Source organism: Anas acuta, chromosome 7 (genome assembly GCF_963932015.1).
Source record: "Anas acuta chromosome 7, bAnaAcu1.1, whole genome shotgun sequence".
Taxonomy (NCBI): domain Eukaryota; kingdom Metazoa; phylum Chordata; class Aves; order Anseriformes; family Anatidae; genus Anas; species Anas acuta.
Window position 1 is genome coordinate 27,689,742 of NC_088985.1, and position 19,755 is coordinate 27,709,496.

General features: G+C 43.3%; 1 protein-coding gene across 5 annotated transcripts in view; it reads left to right on the forward strand.

The window, feature by feature from the left end:
- The window catches only part of ADD3 (adducin 3), a 97,752-nt gene that overhangs the window by 53,443 nt on the left and 24,554 nt on the right, over positions 1-19,755 (forward strand). For 4 of the 5 annotated variants that reach the window (XM_068688495.1, XM_068688493.1, XM_068688498.1 and 1 more), the window contains one exon: positions 18,736-18,959. In XM_068688495.1, coding sequence (XP_068544596.1) covers positions 18,765-18,959 — 195 coding nt within the window. In that variant the 5' untranslated portion in view covers positions 18,736-18,764. Of the gene's footprint in view, positions 1-14,253; positions 14,435-18,735; positions 18,960-19,755 lie in introns of those variants that run through there. The other variant, XM_068688497.1, reaches the window with a different exon arrangement.

Below are 19,755 nucleotides of genomic sequence, written 5' to 3' on the forward strand. Positions count from 1 at the left end.
TTTTCCAGTGCAATTGGTATCTGTGTAGTCCTTAAGTCAGCTGTTCCCTGCTTGCCTCAGTTGTTCTACGTTTGTTTGTTTTGGTTAGCTGGTTTTTGATGAACATGGGATTTAGTTTTGCTTCTGTTTAAGTGGAATAGAATGCCAGCTTTGAGAGGACTGGCCGCTGGATTTCAAGTGTATGCTGTGACTGTGTCAGGCATAGGACTGATCTTGCTGTGGCACAGTTTTGTAGTTTGCCTTACCGGCCTTACAAATTTCAGTTTTATTTTTATGGAATAAAACAAATATTTCTGTATGGCTGAGCACAAATAGGTAATTTTGATTTAATTCGCAAGATGTGTTTTAATATATATAATATATGGTTCTAAAATACAGCAGAGTACTGGTCATGCAGCTGCAGCAACTGTTGCACTCTAGTTCCGTATCTTGGTTTATTATATCAAAGCAGCTCAGCTTCCATGAGTATGTGTGCTAATGGGCTTTTATCATGTGTATAAGTAGTAGCAAACAAGATATTCTCCTGTATCAGCCATTGCAGTAAGAGATAGTAGAGTCTCTATTCTTTTGGAAAGCTATAGGAGAATGTGTGAAACAGCGTTCATTAATGTATACTATAATAGTATTGACTGTCTTAGATTATGTCAAGTAGATTTCTTACAATAAGCACATCATGAAATATGTTCATTTTGCCTATCAAAGTGGATTTTCAGGGGGGGGGGGGGAGGAAAAGAAAAATCCTCATGCACTTTGAAACTCGTAAACTTGAGTTGTGGAGAAAAGACAAAGAAAAAACTTCGATTAGATGCTTAAATACGCTTTCAACATCCGGAATTAAGCCTTTTTAATGCAGCTTTGAGATGCGCAGTACTAATCTCAGAGTTTTCTGTGGACATGTAGAGCTTAGCTGAAGCATCGGATGCTCAGCTCTGGCACTATTATTTTTTTTTTTGCATTGTTTCCACATTCTGGCACTCCGCTTCGTTTCCTCGCCTCACTGAGCACTGCGAGGGACATAAATTGACATAACTAGATTTCTCTGACTGGTGCAGGGGAAGCGGCCTGAAAGATAAACTTTAACCTATCATCCTGTCAACAAATTTACATTGTTGTGGGAGTAAGGATTTACGTACTGCATAGTCAAAAATAGTATACAGGGACAATGCATTAAGATTAAATAAACAAAAGTGCGTGTTTGAAGTTGTATTTTTCAGCCTAAAAATGAGTTAAGCATTCCACTATCTGATTTGCTTTTCCATATTTTTGTCAAAAGAAAAGTTCTGAACGTTTTCTCCATCCCAAAGTGAAAAACTCTGAACTACAACAAGAGATGAAAAAATTCATGGGAAAGGTATAAAAGAATTTGATCTGTCACTATGATTTTGTGACAGCCAACCCTTTCTTAGCAGCCTGTGCTGTGTTTTAGGCATGCCACGGTTTACTTGTGCAGTCCTGGGAAATTAATCTCTCATTGAATGCTCTCTTCCTTTATTAAGGCTAATGGGAGTCATGTGTTTATGTCAGCGGGAAAGCAGACCCTTAAAAATCTTTCTGGTAGATTTGGTAGAAACAGAGCTCACGTTCATTATTGCTTTATTCTGGGCAATCGGAGGTCTCATTAGTGCGATGTTAATTAAGTTCAGTGCACTTCTTTATTGGGCGAGAGGATATGGTTGAAAATATTAAATGAGTGACTTCTCGATTTTATCATTTCCTGTATGGTTGGATTAATTTCTCTGTCTATTGTGTCCTTTCTCCTGTGCTTATATATTGTCTGTAATCACCTCCTGTGCTCAAATATCACCTACAGCGGCCGTTACCCATAACCTGCTGCTGACATAGGTCGCAGCAGAAGCCAGGCTGGGGAGCAATGGGATGGGTTGGGGTGGGCCCCAGCAGGTCCCATCCAGCTCCTGCTGAGGAATAAACACGACTTCAAACAAATCCACTGGAAATGGCCCTTGGGTGATAAAGCAGGAGAGCATAGGCCAAGCAGGCGTGCGTGCGGAAAGCTCACCCCCAGCACTAAGAGCAATGGGGCAGCCGGGTGGCCTGGCCCCCGCAAAGCCCAGCCCTGGACCGTGACACATGGTGGGAAGGCTTTCCCCTCCGGAAACACTGCTTTTTGGTGTTTTATCTCGCTGAGGCAACCGCAAGCGAACAATGGGCTGTTAGAGCAGGGGAACAGCGAGAGCTCTGCGGCTAACCCAATATTTACTTTGTTCCGCAGGCGGTGCCGCAGGGAGACGCGGGCCGGGCCGCAGCAGTAACGTGGTAGATGTCCTGCGGGGCCCGAGCCAGTTTGGGGTGTGAGGAGGGAGGGTGGTGGCGGTGTCAGCTTTGGGAGCTTCCTGCCGGGGCTTCCTGTTGTAAAGGGACAAAAATAAACGGAGTAATCAAGGGTGTTGACATAACAAGAGCGTGGTTTTTCTTCCCGGTACAAATTCTGTCGTATTCCTTCTGCAGCACACGCCACAAAGCTATTGCTGCATTGACTGTTGTCATTGGGACTGTAATAGTGTCTGAAAATGGCTTAATCGCTAAAGTGCCTGTTTACAAACAAAAAGGTGTTTGTTGACCTTTCCTGTTTTATTTGGGATTGGACAGTCAGGCTTTCACCTCGCTGCACAGACTGCAGGCTTGCTGTTCTCCTCAATGTAGCCTTTGGAGCCATTGTCCTGCCTCAGACTGAGCACATCTGTAAGTAATTTGATAAACTACACCGCTGATATCTCAGAGATCAGAGAGTCAAACTTGCTCTGCTGTGAATTTGCTCAGTTTCAGAGAAATGAGAATACAGGGGAATGCTTCAGTCTACAAACAAGGTGCCGTCCAGCTGCAGGTCTCTTGAAGGTGCACTTTTAAGTCACTTGATTAGATGTGCTTTTATCTCAGCGTTGGTTAAAATGTTAAATTGTGGGGGAGATGTATGTTTTGAGGAAGTTCACGAGGGACACAACACTCAGATGTTTTGACAGTAGCTCCTCCTTTATAAAACGGAAACAAGTTTTCTTGATGCCTCAGCCTTCACTCAAACCCACACCCTTAACTACCAAAACCAGAAACCAGTCCTCCTGATGAGTTTCGTACTCTCCTGGATAAAATTTTTCTGCCTCTGTTGCAGAAGAAGGAGCCCATGCAGTACATGAGCAGTTCATCTGTCTGGACATGGTCCTGGGCTCCAGGTTGAGCAGGAGGGTTGGACCAGACAGCTTCCAGAGGTCCCTGCCAACCTCAGCCATTCTGTGATTCTGTGTTATGTAGGTCAGTTAGTGTGTCCATTACAAAAAATAACAAGTGATGAAACTTGTTTTCCCTTCTGCACCAGTATACTTGTGGCATCCTGAGATTATTTTTTTAATTTTATTTTCTCAAGATATTTAATAATGAGGAACTGTGGCATTCGCTTTGGGCATTTGCCTACTCATTATGTAAATATATTCCCCTGTGCCCTGACTCGGAGCCTGCTGGAAGCCTCCCAGCCGGTGGCCTGGTTTTACAGCTTTTGGGTTGCATCTGAGGGTCCAGTCCTAGGGACTTGGCCATCAGTCTGATAGGGGCAAAACATGCTCTTGATGCGGGAAGACACATTTAAAAGTTATGATGTACACCTCTTTTTTTTCAGATGGGGAAAAACAAGCTATGGCAGCAGCTGTACCATGTGAGAGAGTGTGTCATGAGCCTGCTGGGCAAAGGCATAGTGAGGGGCATTATTTCACTGGGAGGTTGGCACTGGCCATGGCCCTCCGGAATGGTCACAAAGGATTTTCTGTTCGGCATCTAACGCAGCAAGAACATTCATATGTTTGCAGAGGGTTTCCATGGAAACCGTGTAAACTGTGATGCTAGCACACAGAGGCAAAGGTTATACTATTGTAGAGGCCCTTTTGTATTCTCCTTAATGTTGCAGAGCAGCTATATTTCTTAACTGATACTCTGAGCACACATTTTGTTCAGATTTTTTTTTTTGTTGACTGAGCGTTTGTCATAGCTGTACTGAGGAGGTCAGATGAGCTGCAAGAATAACAATGAATATGTTATTTTTTAAAACGTACAATCGCTTGAATATATGATTTGATTTGTCTTTTTGTCAGTGATAACGATGCAATTGGAAATGAAAGAACAGGGCATGGAAGAAAAAAAAAATCCAGCTATTCTAATACAGTTCCCAGCTCTGTTAAGTGCTTTTTTCGTTCAGGTGGAACAAGCACCCTGAGGTTATTGTTCACTGGCACTTAGGGAATTCTGAATGCTTCTCTCTGAAGTGTGATCCTCTGCTATTTATAGATACCAGTTGTAACACAGTTCAGTATGCTTTGATGGCTCATGCTGTCTTTATACTACATATTTAAATTTTCAAACATATCTATTGCGTTGTTTGCTCACATCTCAGGAAACACTACCACTACGGGCATAAATGCTATTTGTTGTTAAAAGAAATGTGATTATCCTTGTACACGTTGGACTGTCCCTGTCTGCAAAATTGTGCTTTCTATTCTCCTTTATAGGTTAAGATTAATTTTAATGGGAGTTATTGGTTGGGTTTGTTGTTTTTTCTTTTTGACTGAACTAAGTTTTGCACTTGTGTTTGGGCTCACACTGCAGGTCAGCGAGAGCTCCAACATACTTGGTGCTCTAAGAAATTGGGGCCTTCTGTGATCACACTGTGTATGTATTCATTCCTGCCATGTAGCTTCTGAACCTGTTGGTTACTTTAAGCCAAACTTGGTACAAGTTGGTAGAAAATAATTTTCTAATACATTACAAAAATTGATACCTGTTTAGAAGAGAAGGTTGTAGGATTTTGATGCTTAGATCTCAATGAGGGGCAAGTTGTTCATTCCATCTGATCACAGGTCAGTGACAAAAAAAAAAAAAAAACAGTCCAGTAAAAGTGGACACAATCAAACTCATGATCAAATTTTCTAAACAAAGAGACAATTTCAATTTAAAGTTTTTTATATTTTATTGCAAAATGCACAAAACCTCTTGGGAGTATACGTAATGCAGTCAAGTAACCTAAAGGCAATGATTGCATTTCCAAACAACATAGTTTTGAGAATGGTCACTATTGTGCTGTCACAATAAATGAGGCAGCACTTGGTAATTACTTTTCCTTGTGTATGTCCCGTACATGGATGAAAATAATACTGTGACAGCTGCCTTAGAGCAGTTACTGTTGTGGGCAGTAGTTTCTGACACAGAGTGAGAGGGTGCAATGTGCTGTTAGCTCAGGAGAGCTGTTGACCTACCTTTGGGCTGTTGGGCACACTGGGCTCCTTGCTGCCCCATCACAGGGTGGATTTGTTCATTTATTTACTTTTTGTTCTCAATTGCATGCTTTGTCATTTTAGGTATCATATATAATTATTAAAAGCTTTGTATCCAATGTCTCATTAATGTGACAGTTGAGAATAACTTCAAAAAAATAAAAAATAAAAATAAATTCAACCACTTGGAATAGTTCCACCCGTTTTAGTTTTTGAGAAACCACAGGTCTTGTTGCTCAAAATCACCAGATTACAAACACCACTTTCAATGTGACATGAAAACGAACACAGGATACACGTAATGAAAACCTGTCTTCAAGTTTCATATTGTGTAATTGCTCTGAATGAGGGGCAGGGGTTGTGCACCAGGTAGGAGTGTTTTTCATTATGAATCCCGGCTTTCTGAGCTCCAAGCCAGAAGTCACAGGAAACAGTCTGTTCATTCAGCACAAAACTTCGCATACTTTCCTTCACCTCTTTGTAACTGCTCTGCAATGCTAACTCTGATCCATTTTGATCATTTATCACAGAGAGAACATAATGCTGATGAGGCAGGCAGAATTCAAAATCCCATAGCGATGTGCTACAGAACTAAAAAACCTACATTAACTCGCAAATTGTATCTTAAATACTTACTCTAATGCACACTGAAAGTGCCACCCAATAATTAAGATGAAAAACAGAAATCCTGCTACATCAATGCTTGAAATAATACAACAATTTAGCAAGCTAGAAGAATGCATCTTTATTAAGAGGTGAAAAAAGTCTAAATATTTCCCAATTCCAAAAGAAGCATTCTCTGTTATCCCTCCAGAAGCCTTTGAGACCAGACTAGGGGGACCAGATTCCTCCTCAGCCTCCTCTTTTCCCTTTTTGGAGCAGGCGATGTGTTCCAGCACAGATGCGGTGCTTGCTGCAGAGCCAGAGCCCGCTGGTGTGGTGCCGTCCCACACAGCATTCCTGCATGTCTGTGGATGCTGTCGTGAATGCAGCCTTTGGCAGGCATCTAATCACCTATTATTCAGCACTTTATTAATCAGCTTTCCTGGTATTTTTTTGGCATGGTCATATGTTACTACAGAGGTCCCTAATTCCTTGATGAAAATTAAAGCAGTGTTAGGTTTTTACAGATGTGGAACACAACCCAAAACATAAGTGACCAAGATAACTGAAAGCCATAGAAAAGACGTGATTTACTTTCAGTCTTCCAGCAGATGTAATCTGTGTAGCCTCTGACATTTCTGTGTCATCAATAACTTTTTTATGGCATAAGCTGAAATACCATGTTTACCTGGGATGATTTCCATGAAAAAAAAAAAAAAGACAAAATTACTGTGTTGTTTTTACAGTAATTTTGATTACATTGTAAATCAGTTGCTTTTGATTCATGACGATATAACTGAGAGAAGTATTTGCCCCAACATCTCTCCACACTCAAAGATTCTGAACTCCCAGCCAGGGGGTTACGTGCCTGTTCCTGGCTTTCAGTGCAAATATAAGCAACTTTAATTGCAAACAGGCAAATATCATTTTTAGCGGGTATACAAATGAGCTTAGAAAATTAAAATAAAACAAGTTTTATGCTACTTTATGAATTTTGTCATAATCTTCGACACATTATCTTGAAATCATTGTATCTGACAGATCAATCTAATGTATTTGTTGCTTAAGAATATTCTTAAAATTATAAACAAAGAAAAATAGAAGTAAAAAATGGAAGAGTTGCTTAGGGAAGAAATAGCAGGAGCATCTGCCATGCTGGGTATATGATCAGTTAGAGGCTGCACACGCTGATCCAAAATCATGACCAGGGTCTTAGCAACTGGACACGGGTTGCTGCTGCTGTAGCTCATTCTAGGAGCCTGCCTTGTTTTTTCTCTTACAGAAATTGTAGAAAAGCTTTTCTTCACTTGTATGACAGTGTTTTGGTGGAAGGTACATGTCTTGTGAAGCTGTTTGCTGGTGCTGCCTGGGATGTTAGGAAATTCTGTCACCAGTGCCTTGGACTGCCTGACCACTAGACATGAAAATCGGCCAATTTTACTCACTTTTCATGGAGCTGCTTAGGTGAAAGAGAATATGGTGTAAATCTCCAGCAGGTTTTGATGTCAGGCTGCATTCTAGAAACAACCCGTGCAGATGTTTGCATGTCCCTGGGATTGTGGACAGTATGCAGGGTGCATCCGGGGATACTGGAGTAGTTTGTGGAGCATCTTCTATTTTATCCAGACTTTCAGTGCTTGCAGGTGGTAATGGAGAAGACAGGATGAACGTAGATAATTGCTTGCTTGAACTGGAACGTTATAGTAGCCTAAGTATGAAGTATTTATACATTCTGCCTTTGACATCTTAACTTTCTTTGCGCTTAGCACTGACTCACCATACCCCTTGGTGTGTGTCCTACCAGGGCGTTTGTCAATAAATCCTCAGCACTTGTTCAGGGGTGTGCTGGCTGCTGCGCTGGGCACATCTGCTTCTCTGCTCAGCGCTGTGGCTACGTCCAAAATGACCATTTGACTTCAGACTGGCTGCCTTGAAATCCAGTTGAGTAATTTTCCATTCCTGAAGGTATATAAGACCTTTGCCTCTCTAAATTCAATTTGCTTTTCTAGTGCTGTTAGCAGAAGGTGCCAGAGACAAGAAACAGGTCAAATGCAGGCCAAGTCAATTGAGATTAATGTGCATATTTATGTAGGTAAGGCTTTGACTGCAGTGGAAACTTCTTGGATTTACTAGTCAAGTATTTTTTAATTATTTTGAAGCAAGCTGAAGACAGTATTAGAAATGTGCGTAAACACAGCAAAAAAGCATTAGTGCACCACCATTAATCTAGGGATTTCCCAGGGAAGGATAATTAAAGCAAGATGCTTTGAACTCTGGTAATTAAGTATAGCTGTCTTTTGAACTTTCATAAAGGAGGTCCTGGCTGCCCTCTGAACCTCCATGTGGCCCTTCTGTGCTCCGTACTTTCCCCTGCCCTCCTCTCCCCAATTATTCTTAGCCCTGATGTGTTCATGTATCTAGTTCAGCCCCTTTCTTCGTGGGCAGATGTGCTGGGGTGGCAGTTGGAGAGCTGGGGAGCTGAAACGTGTGAGTTGGGAAGGATCACCTCGAGCCAGCCTAGAAAATATGAAAAATAGTAGCATAAGGTGTGAGTTTTGAGTTAAGTCCTCTGCAGATGAGAATTTTGCATGTATTTGGCAACCTTAATTAAATGCTGCTTTCTTCTTGTTATGTTTTAACACACATTAGCATTTAATTTATGGTTGCAAATGGACCAAGAAGGGGAAAATTTGTCCAATATGTTGAGGCAAAACTTATTCCAGTAATGAAAAGAAAAGCAAGATCCTTCTGAGACTGAATGGAGTGAGGAAAGGCACGGTCAGCATGATTTGGAAATAGTGTGCTACGGGGTTTGGGTTGTTTTTGTTTTGTTTTCTCCGTGCCATCCAGTGGATGATATAGGCTGTTAAAGTTCTACTAACAGTACCTCCTCTACACCTCAGTTCACAGATGTCTTTGGGTGAGCTTTAACTGGAGTAAATCTCTAGCTTTATTCTCAAGATGCCTGCTTTTCTTTTTCCATTCTTCTCCCAGCTGGTCAGTGGCAACGTGCCTGCTGCACGGTCAGGCTTGGCGTTGGGGCCATCGTTTGTTTCAAACTGTCATTGATTCCCAAAATTGCTATTTTTAAATTATAATTAAAAATCTAATCATTCCCTCTATACCTGTTTGTCACACATGAAATAAGTATATGCAGTTGTGTTATCTAAAACATACTTATTTTTTGGCTGTTACTATCGTGAAACAGCTTTTCTAAGTGACATTGTTTTCTGTTTAACATGAAATATCTGTATGGGTCAGTAAAGTGTCAAAATTCCTTTTTTTGAGGAGTTAGTCAACTTTTACATGGCTAAGCTGGGATCAGTGAATTATTATGGATTATGTTGCTGCTGCATATTTAAAATTTATAGTAGAGTGATTCAGAGATCCTGAGGTGAACTTGGGGGAATCACGCAGGGCGTGGTGCATCACATAAATAAAGATACAATTTGTCCTGAGGACTTTATGATCGAAGGCCTGGCACAATTTCATCTTTTCTTCACCTCTCCGATTACAAATGTCCCCGCTGGGATCAGCTGTTGGCTGGGTTTCCCCTTCCTCGCCGAGGAGTTTGGAGGGCGTTGAGCTGCAGCGCGGTGTGCTCGGTCCGCGGCCCTCGGGTCCTCGCCGAGCTGCTGCAGGGAAAGGTCAGGACTTGGTGTGAAGAGGAGGAATCCAGAGGTTTGGGCTATAAAAAGGTCTGGCTGCGTGATGCCATACCCAGGATGGGCTGTTGGGGTAAACACGTGTGAAATCCAGCAGTTGCTGCGTGTCCATCATCTGGGTTGCCCACCGTCACAGCCTCCGACCTCCGTCTGGGCCCGGGAGGCAGCTGCTTTGGCCGTGACACTTCTCAGGATAATCGAACTGTCATAAATCAAGGCTTCTGATGTGCCCTGCGATCGATAAGATTCCTCTCTGCTATCTGATGTCACACGTTGTACCAGCAGTCAACAGGGAGGCCTCTCATAGATTGCCAGAGTAGCCCTTATGGCTTCAAAAGCTGCTTTCCAGATTGGGATTAAAAAAAAAAAAATCCGCATCAAACTTTGTTCTTCCATCCGTAACACTGCGTAGGTCTGCGTGAAGAGTGAAATTGTTTCCTTCCCGCATCAGTGCCGCTCAGAGGAAGCCCCAGAAAAAAGTCACCGGAGGAAGTTGCAAGAGAGGGAGGGGAAGGGTGTTGCAAAACGTGAAAGGTTTCGGCTGCAGTCAGCTTTTCCAATTAAATGATTGTTTTTGTTTTTCTCACAAATAAGTTTTTAGTTTGAATTGTAGAGGAAGCTAGGTTCTGGTTCTCCCTTTTCCAAAGGATTTAGGGAGGTTTTTCAGCCATTACTTGTGTATGTGTGGGTTATGTGTGCGCGTACTTTCACAGCTTAGTACGGATAAGCACTACCAGAACATAATCTTTTAATTTAGCTCTCTGTTGCCTACTGACCCGTGAAATATTTTAGGTAACTTAACCACAAGTGATTATGTAGATAAGCAGAGATAAGTCTTTAAGAAAAAAATAGCTTTTTATTGTGTTTTAATGTTTTGGAAAATACTGCCCATTTTTTCATTACCCAAGTCCCACCTTTCTTTAAAGCAGTACCAATTTTAAAATGCAATCTTTTTTTTCCACCTGTGATGTACTTTGTTTCCCTTTGCTGACAGTTGTTTTCGAAACCTCGTTCAGTTTGTAGCATGAATATAAGCTAGGTCATGAGAACCAAAAATTGAAACTGCTTTGGTGCTGCAGTGCTTGTGTTGCCAAGGTTTCATCAGAATCCTTAAAACCAAAAAAGCAAAGCAATCACTCTTATTGAAAATAGGTATTTCTGTCTTGTGTCTGCGTTTATGTTTTAAAATTAAATGGAAATGAACACTTGGGGTTAAAGCTCTGTGACATTACTCTGAGGGGTTTTTGTCCCCTGAGGCAAGGAAGGTCAAACGCCAGTAATGTGATCTCTGCTCTGTAGGTTGACTTGTATCCGTGCTGGTGCTCTGAAGTGCTAGTTAGCCTTGGGAGTGGATAAAGGGAGGAAGGCTTTAACACCCAACTAATAAGTACTGAGATTCTTTGTAATATGTAAATATTTGCTAATCTTATTTATGACTTACTGTGGTAGGGGCGTTGTTAATGTGAGTGATTAAATGGGGATGAGCAGTCCATTCTTCGGGATGCGTAAGCTCCGAGGTGGCATCGGGAGAAGGCTCGTGCTTCTGTCTCCATCTGGAAACCACTGCTGCTGCTGGCATCGCTGCTCTGTCTGCAGCTCTGCGGGGGGCCCTCTGCCTGCAGATCCTCTGTAGCAACCCTCAACGCCACGAGGAAACGCGTTATTAGAAAGCGTGCAAATCAATGGGCTGGAAGTCTGCCCTGCTGCTGTGGTCCTTGCCCAGTCCTCTTGGGCAGTGGGGCTGGGAGGGTGCTTTCTGTGAGCGGTGGTTGGATCGAAGTGGGGACAAGCAGAAAAACGTACGTGTAGAAGAGGGAGGAGAAACTAACTTCAGTTGCATCCTTGTTGTTCAGTGCTGCTGTGCTTTGTGAGAGCAGATTTTTGCGTCTGCTATAGGGAGAGGTCTTTCCCCTGGTCTCCTTCCCTGTGCCGCAGTGAGGACACCTCTCCAGGAGAGCTACCTTGCCATGCCATAAAAACAGGTGGTTTGAGCTCGGTATTCAGGTGTTTTTTGGGCGAACCCTTACATCAGTGTAGGGAATTTTGATACTAACACAGAAAAACAACGTAAACCAAGACAGACTTGAGCACTCGTCGCAGAGTTCAGTTTTACTGTGCTTTTTGTGAACTTTATAGTGTAGAAGGTGGAAGAGAAACAGAGGAGAAGTGGGTGTGAGGTAGGACTGACATGCTTTTCAAGTCTAGTAAGTACAGAAGCTAATTACAGCTTAACAAATGGTTTAATTTATTAGCCAGTCTGGTGCTTTTACTCAGTTTCAGGAGGTGATTTTTTAAATTGCCTCAGAAATAGCCTTCATGCACAGACTCCACACCATTTTGTAGGATCAGTCACCCTGTGTACCCAGGCAGAGGCGGCAGCTCTCAGGCGCTCCAAGTGCGCTTCAATGTCATTTCTAAATATATGCATGTATCTGCATATGCAAATGAGACTTACATCCAAGCAAAATGTAACTCACCTCTAAATTAAAACTCCGTCTGGTGAATTGCAGCGTACTGCGTACTTATTAAAAATAAGCAACTACAAAAGAAATAGGAATAGCAAAAGAAAATTTGCTTGTAAAGGAACAAGTATGGGGACAGGGAAACAACGAACCGACTTGGCATCTATGGTGACTGACCTTCTTTTAAAGTGAGATTTTAGGGACACAACTTGTGTGCATGTGTGTGTAAAGAGCGGTGTAATCTCAGTGCTCCTGCTGCCTGCACAGCCATAGCACCGTGCTGGTGCAAGCAAACAAGCGGATGGAGCGAGGCAGGGAAGCCCCACAGTGTGGGAGCACACTTCTCTGGGGCTGTTGATGCTCTTTGTAGTCCTGCCACGCAGAACAGGAGCTCACCCACAGGCTCTCCATCGTTAAAAGCTGTCGCACAGCAGTGAAAGGATACCCGAATGTGTATGACTAAAGTAGTATGTGCAAGGTTAAGTACAAAAGTTCAGTTCTGAGACTTAACACATGCAAGTAGCATTTATGGCCATGTGGTAGAGCATATTGTATGCATCAAACCCTCATTCTAGGCTTTTTTTTTTTCTTTTTCTTTCCTCACTCCAGCTTGTGCTGCAATATACTGGCAGGCCAACACAGCGAGCACGGCGGTGCAGCCTGTGGCGAGGCAGTGCTGCTGCTGGGGCATGGGTGGGCACGCAGTAGGCGACCTTCCCCATCCCACCAAGGGTCACGTCCTTGGGTGAAGGTGCCATCCTCGTGTTTTGGGTGGATATCAGCAGCCCATGATGCCGTCTCACTTTTCAGCAGTGGAGGAGAAGCTGGCTGTGGTTCAGCTCCAGCTTGCACTGAGCAAAGCATGAGTTGAGCTGCTTGCATATTCATGTTGACTTCAGTGTTGCACCATATGAGCGTGCAAAAATGATGCTTTAGCTTTAGTGCAGAAACAAAAAATGGGTTCACATACACTCAGGTTCGTACATCTCAGGAAAAATATCCTGCCGCCACGGAGTCTGCCTAATGTGGTGTCTGAAAGGAGATGATGACTATTTCATTAGCTTACTCTGTTCAAAAGCAGAAAGACTTAAATTAAGTGCATGGCAGTGGATTAGCATAGTTGGTTTGTAACCAGTTTGGGCTGCAGTATGACGGATCACTGTGCCTGCCCTGTGCTAGCAAGAGCAGTGTGAGGCAGCCCCGTATTGTCACCAGCTCCACACAAGAACAAAGTAGGTAGCTGTGCAGTGAGCTGGCCGGGGGGCTGATACAGCCAAAAGTAACAGCCATTTAAAAACAAAAGCTCAAACTGAAAAAAATAAACCAAAACACAAAATCAGCAGACGAGTAGTTTCTCCTACCCATCCCACTTCACAAGCTGGCACGAAGGTGAAGAGGTGACAGAGGCAGAAGGACTGGATGGCTGGGAGGGTTGGCGGGAGGTGTGACTGCTTTTTTTTTTTCCCTAATGCAAATACTGCCTTGTGTCAGTGTGAGGGTGTGATTGGGCCGTTTGACTTCCTTGAGTGCCTGTGTACAAAATCTGTATATTAGTAAAATCAATTAGTTTTGAAGAAATGCTAACTACCTAGTCTAGTACAAGTATTTTCAGTTCCACAAGTTACGTTTAGAAGATGCTAGTGTATGAATGCACATCGTATTCCTCTTACCAATGTGTAAAGTGAGACTGATAAATGAAATCCAAGCTGCTTGTAACGTAAGAGGAAATGTAATCTGTCAACTTATTGACAGATATTCATGGCATTTGATGTCCTGATCAAAAGAACATAAAAAAAGAGAGAAAATAAATGAGTTTTGAGCTGTTATCCAAGTATTTTCTTGTCCTAGAACAGATGTGATTATTCAATAATGTATCACTACTAAAATTTATAGAGGAGAGGATTGCTAGCTGAATTCCTAATGCTAAAAGATAGCGACGGTGACCTTAGTCTCGGTCCATATTCCCCTACCTATTTTCCTGTCCTTCTTAACCGTTCTTTCATATTCCTTACGCGTGTTTCCTTCTGCCATCTCGCCTGTGTAGCCGACAGCGTTGGCGAGAGCCAAGTCTTTGATTCAGACTGGAACCTGCCTGTTTCACAGGGAGGCTGGAACCGAGATCAAGAGACATCCAGCTTGCTTCCAACAAGTCTCCTGGCAGACAAGATACCGGAGGGGGGGAAGAAAGAGCAGACTGTTCCTTAAAAGCAAGCAGGCAAGAAATAGCAAGAGCAGAATAACACAATGTGCTCCTTAAAAGTGCTCGGATGCGGTCTCGTCTAGCTTGAGAGCTCAGACCCGAAATCAGCCGTAGTGGCTAATTATGCGGTGCACACACTGCTGGTTTACGGTGCTGGAAACTCTAACAGATGGATTGCACTGCCTAGAGAAAGTGGGGATGGCTGAAACCCGCCATAAAAAGTCAGAATAAAAGGTAGGTTAACGAGTTGTTGCTAGGCGATCTAATCATTTGGTCCCTTTTCCATTGCTGAATTTCTCTTATGGTGGTATTTATTCTAATGTGTGCTCTGTACGCTGTGAAGGATACATTAAGTCAGTGCTTTCTGGGGTGTTCTTTGGCAAGAATTTTTCCTTGTCTTTGGTTCCTTTCTTGCTCTTGGTTTTTTGTTGTGTTTTTTTTTCCCCTTCAGTACTCTGTGTTTCTCTGACCTCATTATTATTTTTGAGCTGCTTCTGTGATTTGACATTGAAAACAGTTATTCCAGCAAAAGCAGCACAGCGTGTTACTCAGGCATTACAAAGTGTCAGATGGGCACGATCAGGGCTTCATCTCGCAGCCTACAAGGCGCGGATCCAAGTTATTACAATTAAATGGAAACTTTTGTTAAATAAAACTTCTCATAGAGCTGCGCATCCTCCTGACAAAGGTGCTGTGCTCTACTTTGTGTCACCCAGTTACAGGTACAAAACACAGAAAGAAAGAGGCCAAAGCAGTGAGCTGTGTGAGGGCATCAGAGGGAGGCAGCATGCAGCCGATTTTCTGCTGTGGTGGTGTCAGAGGTCAGTCCGGCAGTAAGTGGGGGAAGCTGGGTGACGTTAGCAAGTGCCCTGCAGCAAAGGCTTCAATTTTCTTTGTTTTACAGGTTCCTAAAACTATTTTCAGCGGAGATGGAGACTCATGTATAAAAAAAACTCGAGCACGCTGACTTGCTTTTCAGGGTTTCTTTTGCCCCCCATTGGAGGAGCTGAACCACAGGTGCCAAAACTGCTCCTCTGCGTGCTTTGAGTCTATTTGGCACAACGGCTTAGCACGTTAGGCCAAAATGTGGGCTGAGATGTGTGTCTCAGCTGAGCATGAGAGATCATGTCAGCAGGAAAGAATCAGATCCTTGGTCAGGTTTGATTTCTTTGTGTATGTGTCCCATCTAACCAGTCTAGATTTAGCCTCAGGTTGCTGCAGGGGCATGAGGTTTCTCATTCCCACCTGCATCTCAGGCTCTGTGACCACAGATTTCCCCAGTACAAACAATACAGCATGCATGGGGAAAATCACTGCTCAGGAAGGTGGTAGCTCGCTCTTGCTGTAATTCAGAAGCATCACTGGAAGGGGTGGAAGCCCAAAGCAGCCTTACAGCAAAACTGCTTTTCTCCTAGGTAAAAGAATGGCCACAGAAAATAAAAGTGGTGAATGGAGAGTGATAATTCTCTATCACAACTCATAGACTTCAACTTCTGGATTTTCTGGGGTTATCTTGCTTCTGTGTCGTTGCCAGTCCTGTGCTGAGAAGGAGGTAGAGGTTCTTAGATCCCCAGAAACAGAACATGTTTTAACAAATGACCCCTTTTTAGAAAAAAATCAGTGCAAGATACAAATAATAAAAGAATGGCTGATTTGTTTGAAAGTTTTCCAGCCGAACAGTAGGGGTTATGCAAGAGTCAGCCTGGGCCCAACAGAGCAGGCATTGAACCAGGTCTTGTAGGAACAACTGGACCCAATACCCATATTATGTCCAGTAATAGAGGTTTTTGTAGCACAAGGACTTTAATGTTGTAATCTTAATGGCTAGAGGTAACAAACCAATCTGGCAGGAAAGAGGAAAAAACGAAGTCCAGAGCAATTAGAAAATCTCTTTTGTGGCTTTTGAGCCTTGCCAGCCACATTTGTGTCTTTTTCCAGATGAATGGGGTTTTCTGTCACTGTAAGGCAGCATTGTAAAGTAACGGGCTTGAACTAATTGTGTCCTGTAAACCTATTTAAAATAATCATAATAATAATAATCAAAGATTTTTGAAGCCCAGACATGCGTGCAGTTGGCCCAACCAGAGCCACGTGGGCTGGCACTTGAGCAGCAGCTTGCGAGTCGGGCTTAGCCGGGTACAGGAGCATTTTAGCAAAAACAACTGGGTAACGCAGCTCTTCTGAGGGAAAAGTAATGAAAAGTTGTGAGTGATTGCCACCTGGAGCGAGGTTCTCACCTTCTGCATTTCTACACCAGTTTTGGCTACCAGCAGGTGTTTGAGGGTGTCTGTTCTGACCCCGATGGAGAACAGCTCTGGTCCTGAGCTCCTTGTGGCACTTGGAGACCGAGCTGGTAGGCTTGCGTGTTCTCATCATGGTCTGCTTTTTCTATCTCAAACCCCACAATTATTCAGGGGTGGGGGGAAAGGAACAACATAATCCATTGTTAGATTTACAAGGGTCTCTCCTGACCTTGTTCTAACCTGAACAGAGGGAGGTTGAGCTGTGATGCTATCCCAAGTGCTGTCCCCAGAGGTCTGTCCTTCTGCTTCAGTGCTCTCAGCTGGAAAAGACAATGGCTCATTCTTTAGCAAAACCTTCTCTCCTTTTGTACCCCTGCTTGTAGCACATTGCCCTAAGCAAAGACTTAAACGAAAAGGCATTAACTAATTACAGTCTGTAGTGGGAAATTCATGCACTGAATTTTTCCCCCTTCCCAAATCCCCACTTCCTTGAAGCAAGCAGTGTCTCCTCGCCTTCTCAGCATCCCCCAGCCAGCCGTGCGTGGCAGACTTCAGCCAGCAAGCACTGAGTGAGCTCAGCCATGGCAGAGCAGCCAGTGCAACACAGCCTCCATAAAGAAACCATCCAAGTTTGTGGAGCTTGTGTCCAGGATGTGGATTATACGTCCCAGGAGACACTGTGTTCATCCAGCAGGCCTGGCACCCTCCTGAAAGCTGGGTGTGAAGCTAGATAGCGTTGTAATTTAGTGATAGCCTGTAATATATGAGAAAATGGGGGATGTGGTTTTGCTGTGCCTTATCTGCGAGTGTGTTCCTTGCTCTGTAGGTGCTGTCTAGCCAGGGTTTCACATTTTGGGGCAGTGCAGCAGTGCCTCAAGCCTTTCATGCTTGCACTGCCCTGTGCAGCGTGCCAGCAGAGCCTGCTGGGCGCCACGGTGGGAAACTGGCTGAAGAGAAACCCACATCCTCCTGCCAGCCCGTTTCTGGGGCTCCTCACAGGCAGGATGAGGGCTGAGGCTGCCAAAGGGGCTTTATGGGGACTCTCCCCAAGCATCTCATCTGGAAAAGGTGGGAGGTTTTAGCTGCACAGCTCAGATCCGCACATTGGTTTGATGCCCATAGAGCTACAAAAAGTAGTCACAGTGACCCAAAAGAGGGATCTTTTCAGCCTCTAAAAGTATCATGTTGAAGCACATTGCTTACTGCTGCTTCCCAAGCGATGTTCCTTCACATTTGGCTGTTCTGTGCATTTTTTATATACTAAAGATGTTTGCATGCAAATATTCTTATGTTAAGTACGTGACTGAATGTAGGTATTTGCATGCTAAAATGTATTTTCATAGTATCTCTTCCTACAAATCTTGCTTCTCTTTGTTCTTCAAACCTGAGAAAACCTTCCTCTTGGTGCCTGTTTGAGGAATGGTGTCCTCAGCATGTTTCTGAGCCCAATTCTGTGTATGAAAATGCAGGCGTCAGATTTTCTGCTTTTGATCCGCTTCTGTTTGTGTTTACAAATGCTTATCAGTTTTTTTTAATGATGTTTTAAGTGCAAGACATGAAAGTTGTTTTTTCGTTCCTAATGTAATGAGCTTTGGTGAGAATCCTTGCTTACAATTGCATGCAGAGGAGACGAGCTAAAGCCCTGATGTCTGCAGCAGCTGAAGCCGCAGTCCAGTGCCACCCTTTTCTGCTGGTTTGCTCTCTTTGAGCATGAACTCCTAGCACAGGCACTGGCAGAGATCTGCTAGCAGGCTGCGAATGGGCCAACAGCATTTCTCTAAAGTGAAGCTATGGGATGCTTTGGAAATGCTGTAATTAAGGGATGCCTTCGTTGGAGCTGGGAGGTGAGCTCTGAGCCGATGTTAAGCAGAGGCCCCGTCTTCTGGATGTGTTCTGTTGAAGTTCAATGCGTCAGGAAGGAGAAATACAATAAAAAAACATGTTGGGGGGTGATGAATGTGATGTAAAATGAGACAGGAAATGTTGTCATAAAATATATAGTGTGTATTTTGGATTTCATTATTTGTAATATTGTTCTGCTGTGGTTTTTATTTGAACTTGAATAGAGATGGTTACAAAGTACCAGAGGTCTCATTAATGGTTTTTAAACACTTTTCTACAGTTTTTCCTTAACTTCCTAATTATGGTAATTATTCACTTGTTTCACTCTCATATTAGACATCATTCTGTAGAGTTGAAGGGAACAGTTATTTGTGTGCAAACCTGGAAGTTGCATTCAAAGTTTTCCATTTAATTGCTAACCACTCTTCCCCCTTTCTCACTTTTTTCCAGGTGAAGGCCATCATCTGCAGAGCTGAAGCATGAGTACGGATGCCAGTCAGGTGGTGATCACTACTCCTCCCCCTGCCACGATGCCTCACAAGGAGAGGTACTTCGACCGCATCAATGAAAACGACCCGGAGTATATCCGGGAGAGAAACATGTCTCCGGACCTGAGGCAGGACTTCAACATGATGGAGCAGAGGAAGAGGGTCACTCAGATACTGCAGAGCCCTGTGAGTAGGATTTGGGAGGGGGCTGAGAACTAAAAAAGGTTCTTTTCTCAGATTTCTCATTAATTTGCTGAGACTTAAAATAAATAAAATTATGTCACAGTTAGCTAGAATAACTCTGGACTGTCTTATAAGAAGAGCCATGAAGCAGATTATCCAACGTTTTGTTTGCATTGCTTTTTGTCTGTGAACAAACAGTCTTTATTGTGAGTTGGTTTTTGTTTTTTTTTTTTCCTCCTGATGCTTTTATGGTTTTATGCTTCATTACAGCATTACAAAAAGATCTGGTTGGCTGCAGGGTACTTAATTAAAAACTTAGGCTCGGGGAAGAGAGTAAAGGAGTCACCGGTGAAATAGGAACAAATTACTGCATTGCTAGGAGTTCTGCTTCCTGGTTTGGAGTGTGAACCTATCATTTGCATCAGGAATGCTTTAATTAACGTTTTTAATGCAGGCTACAGTCGTTTAAATGCTAGACTGTGCATTCTTCTCGTGTACTTGGGGGCGATTGTACCCATAGGTAGTCGTATTAGCACATCTCTAGTGGTTGTCTAAGTTCAGTACTTGTGTAGACTGCACGTAACACTTAAATCTATTGAACCACCCTCAGATTAGTTTTAATTCATATTGTAATTTATGCATGGTGTGGATTTAAGCTGATGAATGCATTAGAAAGTAATACTGGTGTTTTGAAGCCACGGGGAGTAAGAGCTGTGCGAGGGTGGGGGCGTAAGGTGAGTGATGCAGACAGCAGGGCGCAGTGGGGTTAAGCTGCTTCACGGATCCTTCCCTGCTCAGT